The 10,811-nt window shown below is 38.3% G+C and overlaps 1 protein-coding gene across 1 annotated transcript in view; it reads right to left on the bottom strand.

The window, feature by feature from the left end:
- The window catches only part of MPPED1 (metallophosphoesterase domain containing 1), a 50,671-nt gene that overhangs the window by 37,458 nt on the left and 2,402 nt on the right, over positions 1–10,811 (bottom strand). The window contains exon 2 of the mRNA XM_010177252.1: positions 6,806–6,987. Within this exon, the coding sequence (XP_010175554.1) occupies positions 6,806–6,987 (182 nt within the window). The remainder of the gene's footprint in view (positions 1–6,805; positions 6,988–10,811) is intronic.

The following is a 10,811-nucleotide window of genomic DNA, read 5'->3' as shown; positions in this document are numbered from 1 at the left end:
TGCAATGCACTTTTCTGTGCTGTACAGTCTGAGCCTCAGATGTACAAACGGATCTGAGCCATCACACATTTAAGAAATGCAATAAAAACCAACACTTTTTTTAGTGTGCCCAGTCTTTTAAAAATGACATCTGTTCTAAATCCCTACACAGCTCAATGTTTTTCACTGCACTTCCAAAGCCATTCTTTTGTAAATAGATAATTAGCGCTTAAATACTTCTTTCAAGGGGTTTCTACATTAACATAAAAATAGTGTAATTACCGATGGTCAAAATGGCATGACTACAATTTATACATTCTAATTTCTTTTGCTGCTCTGAAGCTGATTTTCTTTATTCTTCAACATAATTTTAATCTGTTTTAAATGTGAGTATTATTGAACCTAAAAATATAAAATACCTGCTAAGAGAGGAAGAAAAATAACTACCATAATTTTGCAAGGCTGAACAGTAAAGCAAAAGTAAAGCTAAGCCTAGTGTTTCAGGCTTTTCTGAAGATCTCTTATTTGTTATCAAGAACTTAAAAGTAGGGATGATGTTTATTGACCAAAATTAGCTGATTTTGTTCTACAATCCAATACCAGAAACAGGTGATTCTAGTAGTGCTAATTACTATAGAGGCATCTTCACTCTAAAATATTTTTAGTCTGAAATAAAAATGTTACCTTTTACACTGAATCAGCTCAGGTCAATTCCTAAAGTGCATGGCAAATAATTTAATCCACTTTTTTCTTTTGTTTGTGTACGATATGCAAGTAAGATTAACATTTTTTGGAAGGTGCTCTGAAGAGCTAATTATTGGTTTCCACTACAATGCAAAGCCACCTCTGTTTTTTTGTTCCAACTTTAGTTTGAACTTGAATTTCAAATAGTAAGACTGCCTTTGACATTGGAAAATATCAAGCAAACACACTGAAAAAATGGGTATTATAAAATGTGTTAGTTTAAGTAATCTTTTCAATCCATGCACAGAAGATAATTGTCAGAGAGAATATCACAGAATCACAGAATCATAGTGGTTGGAAAAGACCTTTAAGATCATCAAGTCCAACCATAAACCTAGTACTACCAATTCCACCTCTAAACCATGGTCCTAAGCAGCTTATCTACCCTTCTTTCAAATACCACCAGGGCAAGTGACTCCACCACTTCCCTGGGCAGCCTGTTCCAATGCTTGATAACACTTTTGGTGGAGAAATTTTTCCTAATATCCAACCTAAACCTCCCCTGGCTCAACTTGAGGCCATTTCCTCTTGTTCTGTCACTTGTTACCTGGGAGCCCAACACCCACCTCTCTACACCCTCCTTCACGTAACTGCAGAGAGCAATAGGGTCTTCCCTCAGTCTCCTTTTCTCCAGACTAAACAACCCCAGCTCCCTCAGCCGCTCCTTGTAGGACCTGTTCTCCAGGCCCTTCATCACCTTCGTTGCCCTCCTTTGCACACGCTCCAGCACCTCAACATCTTTCCTGTAGTGAGAGGCTCAAAACTGAACACAGTACTCCAGCTGCAGCCTCACCAGTGTGGAGTACAGGGGGAGGATCACTTCCATAGTCCTGCTGGCCACACTATTTTTGACACAAGTCAGGATGCTATTGGCCTTCTTGGCCACCTAGGCACACTGCTGGCTCATGCTCAGTCGCTGTCGACCAACACCCCAGGTCCTTTTCGGCTGGGCAGGTCTCCAGCCACTCCTCCCCAAGCCTGTAGCGTTGCATGGGGTTGTCGTGACCCAGGTGCAGGACTTGGCACTTGGCCTTATTGAACTTCATATGGAAGTATATGTTGAAGCTTATATCACAGATCAGCTATTTAGTTAAATCTCCAGGAAATTAACCCACAAGCTCAAAGTGACTGTGGGTCCTGGAGCATACACAATTTGGAAATAGTATTACAGACTTGAGTAAAGGGAATTACAAGAGCAACTGAGCCAAGCAAGCAATTTCCAGTGCCAACAATATGGGAGATAAAAAATAGAGATGGTTTTGGAGTCATTATTTGATGAATACACTAAAGGAGGACACGTGTCTTTGTACTTGTCCTACAACATATTTGATTTATATGCAGGTAGAAAATAAATAACAAAAACAAAAATAATGAAAAGGCTGAGGACAAGGAGACCTACAAGGCATAGCAAGGTTGATATATCTTATGATATAATCCACCTTATCTAGCTTTAATTACATAGAATCATAGAATAGTTTGGGTTGGAAGGGACCTTTAAAGATCATCTAGTCCAACCCCCCTGCCATGGGCAGGGACATTTTTCTCTGGATCAGGTTGCTCAAAGCCCCATCCAACATGACTTTGAACATTTTCAGTGATGGAAGATCCACAACCTCTTTGGGCAACCTGTTCCAGCGTCTCAACACCCTCACTGTAAAAAATTATTTCCTTAGATCCAATCTTAATCTACCCTTTTTCAGTCTAAAACTGCTGCCCCTTGTCCTGTCTGGACAGGCCCTGCTAAAAAGTCTTTCTTCATCTTTCTTATAAGCCCCCTTTATATATTGAAAGTCTACAATAATGTCTCCCCAGAGCCGCCTCTTCTCCATGCTGAACAATCCCAACTCTCAGCTTTTCTTCACAGGAGAGGTGTTCCATCCCTCTGATCATTTGTGTGGCCTCCTCTGACCCAATCCAACAGGTCCATGTATTTAGAAACAATTCCCCTGAACTATTTTTGGCTGTTTAAAGTGATATTATTAAAATTTCCTGGATGTACTGGAAAATTAGCATATGTTCAAAGCTGTCATACCATGGTCATTAGAAAGTTTCACTGGCCTCATGGCCTTCCGTTTGGTCCTACCATAATACATATTTTGTACTTCATTTTTTCTGATTCTCCAAAACTGCTTTTTAAATTTGGAAGAAAAATACAATCAGAGAAGAAACTAGGTTAAAAAAGGAAAAGATGAAACATAAAAACAGGAGAAAGGTCAATTTGGGAAGACAAGGAAGGGAAATGACCAGGTTGGCACCATTGGCAAGCTTTGTAAACTGACTTTTCATCTCTTTTTCCCTTCTTTTTCTAAGCTACCCTGAATAAAGGTAGCAAAATAGGAATCTGACTTGCAAAAGTACATCATGATATTGCATGACTGGGCAATAAGAGGACAGATGAAACTGAATATGAATTTATGCAGAATAATTCAAGTGCTGGAAAAAATTTACCAACTATAGATACACACTGATGGGTTCTGAACTAGATATTACCATTCAGGAAAGAGTTCATAGAGTTGTAATAGGCAATTTTATGAAAATGCCATCTTATTGTTCAGTCACACAAAAATAAAAACAGAGTAATCCACAACACTAGAAAGGAAAAGAAAACAAACTAGGAAATTTCATTATGCCAGTGGATAAATGTGTGGTGTACTCAGATCATGTGCAGTTCTGATCTCACTATTTTTAAAAGGATATAGAACAAAGAGGTACAAAGAGTGACACGGATGATCAAAGGTATTTAAGGACTTCTAAACAGTCTTCGGCCTGAAAAATATTATAAGGGCAGATATGAGAAGAGCCTATAAATTCTTAGGCAGAACAAAGAATGAAATTGTTCACTTGCCTCTTCCAGTATTAGGAAATACCAAGTGAAACTAGTAGGTGACAGGCTCAAAATAAGTTAAGTTCTTCACACAATCCATATCACATTGTGGAACCCTGACGCAAGATTGTGTTGGCCCTCAAAATTTGCCTAGATCCAAAAGGAAATTAAAAAATTAAGTGAAGAAAAATCTATATATTAAATACAAAGTAATGCTGTGGCTCAAGAAGTCCTTGGACTGCCTACCAGCGAAAGCTGAGAAAATATGCACGTCCCGTTATCACCAGTATTTAATCTCCTCCATAGAGTTAGGCATCAACCTAGCCCTCGTAAAACCTCAAATCCCTACCTGGGAAGACAGGAGGGGGCTTTAAGAAAAATAAAAGTGAAAGAAAACAACTAATTACCAAAAAGAACAAAGTGAAATGATATGAAGTGGAGGGCTTTAGGGGTTAGAGGATAAAAAGTGTAAAACTACGTGACTAAGGGGCAGACCAAGTACAGTTAGCCTAAAAAAGAGAGAACATATTTTAGAGTATGATTCAGCAAGCCAACTTGCCTCTATTAGCACAACACTTGAGCATGTGCTCTATATAACCATAAGGTCCATGGAAGTTAATGATGTTAAAGTAAAATATACTTTGCATCAGACAGGCACAGAAATTTTACACAGAACAGAAAGATAAAATCTGAATAGAACAGAAAGATAAAATCTGAACTTGCTGAAGGGCCTTTTGGAAGGATTAAATAGGCTGATGGACCAGAGTGGCACAGACCCAAGAGGATATGATGGAATAGAAGGCTAAAAGGTAGGAATCAAAGCTACACATAAAGATATGGCACAAAAGCAGGAGTAGGATATGTATCTTGTGTCTAAGAGGAAGCTGAGATCAAGGGAAAGTGTAACAAATATTCTAATGTTTATTCCATGGCATAAACAAAGTTACAATCTAATAATGCAGAGGAGAGAGATTTGACATAGAAGAAAATAACCAAGTGGGAAGGTGAGCCCTGTGCTATGGGATGAAAGAACAGACAGGGAAGTTTGGTGGCAGCACGTAAGAATGACTGTGGAGGACCCTGCAGATCTGTCAATTACTTTCTCAAGAAACTTGTAAAAAGTTAAGACGAGGAAGAAGGAAAAGGCTGGGCAGGCTGTGGGAGTTGCAAAATTATGGCAGGTACTGGAAGAAGATATCTAGAATAATCAAAACTGTTGGAGACTAGTGCCTTTCACAACAAAACGGACAACCAGCCAAAAACTTTTGAAATTTTTTTTCTCAAAGAGAACACTTTTAACTATTATACTATTTACTGTGGGTTTTTCACATATTCAGGGTATTAAAGAGTTGATAAATTGTTCATTTAAAACAAAAAAAAACCTTTCAAAAAAGGTAAAAGTTTCCATTTTGAAATCTCATTGACTATAATTTTTTAAAACAGTTTACAATTTTGAACTGGAACAAAACTTTAAAAGCTAGCTGAATGAAACCTACATAGTGACCCCAAATTATTTTTCTATTGGATTTTCCAGAATGAATGAAAAAATTAAGATAAATTTTGCATTTTTCAAATCGCCAAGAAACTAAAAAAAAACCTTTAACTTGCTAAATTTGCATATCTCAAAGATGTTCTTGCAAAAATATAACTCAAACCACAAAGATCACCTTTTCCCAAACCACACACTACCATGAAATTGGAAGCATGCCTAAAAAGTTAGAAAATTAAGCCTTCTTTTGGAATAAAAATTATGAAAAGATGATTAGATAAATGCCTTGGGAAATCTCCCTACCATACGGAGAGGATTTCAGCTGAAGGACTTCTTCAGAACACTGTACAGCTGTGACCAGCAGGGAGGCAGATGGAGAACTAGGGAGACAAAAACCTGTGCATCAAGTAATGTGTGTAGCTCCCATACTTGTTCACTAGCAATATCCTAAAGTGCTTTTCTTCCCACACTAGCAGATAAATGAAATGGGTATTAGTTAGAAGGGATAATCATATGGATTGTATAATCTTTATATGCTATTTTCAGTATATTATTATAATACATGGTAGAGACCTACAAAACAGGATTAAAATTTGCTTTCTGTTTTACAACCAACCTGTTCCATGTGGGTGCAGAGACAGAGGTGAGCGCACTATAACAGTCTGCTACTTCCATATGCTGTCCCTACCTTGATACCCACAGAACAATGCAATTGTCCATGTGGGGCATGGTATTGAGTTCCCAAGCTCCAATAAATATTTATCAGCCTTGCTGATAATTATTTGATAGTAAATATTTGTTTAAATTGTGAAGTCCTGACTGTTTTTTATATTCCATTTGAGCCTACACGCATCTGTCTGCTTTGTGCTTTCCCAGTGTGGAATGCTGTAATATGTAGCAAAAAACCACCGGAAAATTTCAAAAATATCAACTGCAGGAAAGAAAATCAACCTAAAACCAGAAATCCATGACCCTTAAACTGTGTCCTTTCTCTCTCCAATTCCTTCATTTCCTCTCACCCTTTTTTTGATAATGAAGTATCAGAATCCAGAGTCCATTTTTATTCTAAATTAAGGTATCGACACTGCTGCAGGAACAATACCGATCAAGGTTTTTGTCTGGATACAGTGTATGCTTTCCAATTTTCACTGTCATTTTTTTTAGCATATACAAAACATTGCAGAAGCACATGTAAATCACTACTCTCTTGCCCAGTGGAACAGAATTTCAGTTACCAATGCCAACAGTTGCCTATAGAAGGCATCTACATCTGGTCTGCTACATCCAAGACAGCGACCACAGGCACACGTTTTGCTTTGTTTGGAATGCATCGCTGTAGTGCAGCTGAGCCTCAAATAAAAAAAACTATGAGCCTCAGGGGTTAAACAGACAAATGTTTTCAGTCACAACAACTTTTTTCAAAGCAAAGCCATAACAATGTATGTAAGAGGTTTTATGTAAATCATTAAAGGCCTACTGACTTAAATTGTGCCAACACCAAGAAGTTGCTTAATGTACACTTGAGAGTGTGAAGGCAGAACAGATGAATAGTCTCACGAATCTAATTTGCTCAGTTGGAAAAATGCAAAAATATTTGTTAAAAAAAAAAACAGAAAAAAATCTGATTCCTGCTCATTGCCATTCAAATTTACAAGTCAAACTAATATTCATCATTTCTGAGCACATGAGGTTTTTACTGGGAGGCAGAAGGAGCAGATATAATCAGTAAACAAATTTACTTTCAAATCCACACAGAATTCAATACCTACCTAGCCACTCGTTGAATTTTTTTACTTCACTAGGAAGTCCCAGCTCAGTAAAATCACCAGCATGTATTAACACATCACCATATGGCATTTGGATGGGATCAGTTCTTGAGTGAGTATCAGAAATACAGACAAATCGTGTATATCCTGGAGGTTTGGGGGCATCATGGGGCACTGGATCAACCCTGTAGGAAACACATAACAAGGTTATAAAGTACTTATGTACTTCTTAGCATCTACTTTGCAATTCTAATACTATTTGTTACCTTTACAGAAGATTACACAGACTTCTAGATCTGTCTGATGGAAGGGATTTATTAAAATAAAACTAACACTAATAGGAGGTATAAAAATTCTTGATGTTGACTTCACAACATTTTCAGTATTTGTTGGGTAGATGGATTAATTTAAAGAGATTAAGGAAAAGAGATTGAACTATGGCAATAACTCTGAAACAACTACTTACAAGTAAATCAAAGGCACTGCCAGTTTCAAAGGAACAGTACTATCCCATTTCATTGTTTAAATATGATTACACGGTACATAGGAAAAGATTTATTTTAGATACATAAATACATTTAAACGCATTTTTTTAATTATAATTTTTTTTGGCAAGTTATATAATTCCAGAAAATTTAATTAACACATTTTGGAGGTATGTTTCAGTGTGTTAATGCAAAGCAAGATAAGAACTCTCCTGACAACAGCTGTAAATGTACATTCAAGCCCGACTATTGTCAGGACAAATGTGGCAACTTTCTGGGCTTAATTATACTAAATGAAATCAGATGCTGTGAGGGGTGAGGCTGTAATATTCAGAGCCCAATCTCAATACTCAAAACTGAGGAAACAAAAAGATCTGACCCAGTCTGATGAGACTTACTTATGATTTAGAAGAGGAAAGCAGAGAATACCTCTCTGCTACATGAGGAATACTTATTTTCAACTCAACCTTTTTACCCTCAGTCTATATTTTCTTAGAATACATAGCAGTAAATGTATCTGTATGCAGCTATACCATATCTGCTATCCCAGTCAGGGACTTCTGGTGGAATAAAATTAAAAAGCCAGAGATGCAAGAGTTATATTTATGTCACTAGAAACCAGAGAGATATACAGAATTGTTATGAATTATTTTACTTTTACAACATTTATTTTGAAAGGACAAATAAAATTAGTTTTGTTCACTGTTGCAGTATGTAATACATATTCCTAAACTTCGCTGGCTGTGCTTCAATTCAGGAGCTTACTTTTACATAAATAAACTCAGAATAAAAGTTAGAGATCTTTGCTATTAATAATACTACCCTTCTTTACTGGGTAAATTTTCAGAAGGCATTTCATTTCTTGAAAGATATAAGATAATAATCTTTAATCCTGCAATCTTTTCCCTAAGGCAAAGAAGAATTCTATGAAATTTATAGGCGAGTAAACTGAGGTGTTTTTGACAACTTCACAAGATTAGTGAAAGAGTGAGGAATAAATCTAAAACATTCAAATATTGTTAAATACAGAAAAAGTTCTTAGCATTTTCTACAATATAACTACAAAACCAGAGTATGAACAAATTATTTTGTGTCCATCTTTCCAATACCATTTTGAAGAACTGCTGGGTTTTTTACAGCAGTACTGGAGAAATAGCCTTTTAGTACAAGTACTTTGTAGTCATCTTTCTGAAGTTCGTTTTTGAGTTCAAAGTACACCAAACATGAGGTAAGGAGTAAAATCAGCTGTGACCAAATCACACCTAATGAATACCCAGCAGCACGTACATGCTAGTGGGATATGCAAGCAAGTACATACTGGAAATTGTAAAACTTGGCTGACAAAGAGTGGAACGTTTGGACTTTGAGAGAGAGCAGCTGTAAACTGTGTGTAGGGCTGAAGGAGTGTGTACATTGTACACAGGCACATGTAGCGACAGGACAAGGGGTGATGGTCTTAAACTAAATGAGGGTAGATTTACACTAGATATAAGGAAGAAATTTTTTACAATGAGGGTGGTGAAACACTGGCCCAGGTTGCCCAGAGAGGTGGGAGAAGCCCCATCCCTGCAAACCTTCAAGGTCAGGTTGGACGGGGCTCTGAGCAACCTGATCTAGTCGAAGATGTCCCTGCTCACTGCATGGGGGTTGGACTAGATGACCTTTAAAAGTCCCTTCCAACCCAAATCATCCTATGATTCTATGTAGAAGGGCAGATGAAACAAAGAGTTAAGTGCAGGGGGAGTTAGGCATAGGAGATCACAACCTCAAACAGCGCAGCTGCCATTGCGTGTTAAAAATGCCTCCGTTTTGGAGGGAAGAGAGCTGCCATAGAGCAAGCTCTGTGGTTGGTGAGTGGAGGTAGCAGGGGTGCAAAGGAATATGGATGGTGAATGGTGAGCTTTAGACCAGTGAGTGAGGCTTGTCATAAGGTGGAAGCTGTGTGAAGGGTAATGCATTCAGTTCATGGAGTTCATCCTCAAAATTAACTGGGATGGCTGGAAAAAAATGAGGGGGAGCTGACCCTGGCTATCACTGCAGCCATTCAAGCTAAAAAGATTAAACATCAGTTCAGTACACAAATTTCTGATTATTGCTCTCCCTGCCCAGCACTTCCCAAAGTGAGTTATAGGTTGTATTAGTAAGCCAGCTTTAAATTATGCATACTACCCTGGCACAATATAAGGAGATCAACTGGTCTAAAATACCACTTTTTTTCTTTTCATAGTAGGGTAGCCTTTGGAGCAGGTGCTTCTCCTTCAGAAATCCTTTCAAGCTCAGCACAGCATTAAGTTGGGTGTTGGGGAGTAGCATGCATTTCACATGTTGCTTCTCTAAAGATCAATGGAAAAAACAGACTTACCATGGCAACCCAGGCAGCACATAATACATATGGGGTTTTTTATATTTTGGATGGGGACAGAGAAGATGTGGACAGCATCTCCCTGGTTGCTGAGGTATGTATAACTTCTAAATCTTGTGCAATGGGCCAGAGAATTTTCATGGGGAAAAAGGCATTAACACAAAAAAAGAAATAAATGAGATGCAGATTTTCACACTGAACTGATATGCACACACTGAGGCCGGATATAGGTAAAAACATATGCCATGTTTCACAAAGACATCTAAGTTGTATTGCTGGAAATAATTTCTGAAGGCTCGATCCCCATATTCTTGTGTAACGCATTCCCACAGCAGCTGTCACACTAACACCCAATGCACTGCTTGCAGCGTGAGCAGAGGAATAAAGATCTGCTGATTATTTTTGTGCAAATAGTTTTGTTTTTCTTTAAAGCAGTATGAAAACTCGCAGAGAAACCCAAAAGAAGTTTAAAAATCTCAGAGCAAAAACACTGCCAGAGGTTCGTTTATACACTAGATTTCAGTGGTTTCACAAAGGAGCAAGTATTGTGTATTGTATTGTGGAGTACTGTGTCCAGTTCTGGGCTCCCCAGTACAGGAAGGACATGGAACTCCTGAAGCGTGTCCAGTGAAGGGTGACTGAGATGATTAAAGGACTGGAGCATCTTTCATATGAGGAAAGGTTGAGGGAGCTGGGCCTGTTCAGCCTGGAGAAAAGATGACTCAGAGAGGATCTGATTAATGTTTATAAATGTCTAAAGGGAGAGTGTCTAGAGGATGGGGCCAGACTCTTCTCATTGGTACCCAACAATAGGATAAAAGGCAACGGGCATAAACTGCAGCATAGGAAGTTCCACCTGAACATAAGGAAGAACTTCTTTACTGTGAGGGTGACTGAACACTGGCACAGGTTGCCCAGAGGGGTTGTAGAATCTCCCTCCCTGGAGATATTAAAAAACTGTCTGGATAAAATCCTGGTTCATGTGCTCTAAGAGTCCCTGCTTGAGCAGGGTGTTTGGACCAGATGACCTTCAGAAGTCCCTTCCAACCTCAACCCTTCTGTGATTCTGTGAAGACAGGAGCTTCCCAGAAATGACTGATGGACTTGAAAACACTATCAAAATTACCACCCTACCTGTCAGTGGCAACCCACTCATCTCACA

The sequence above is a fragment of the Antrostomus carolinensis genome, unplaced genomic scaffold (genome assembly GCF_000700745.2).
Source record: "Antrostomus carolinensis isolate BGI_N321 unplaced genomic scaffold, ASM70074v2 scaffold6811, whole genome shotgun sequence".
In the NCBI taxonomy this organism is placed as follows: domain Eukaryota; kingdom Metazoa; phylum Chordata; class Aves; order Caprimulgiformes; family Caprimulgidae; genus Antrostomus; species Antrostomus carolinensis.
This window is presented reverse-complemented; position numbering and strand designations above follow the sequence as displayed.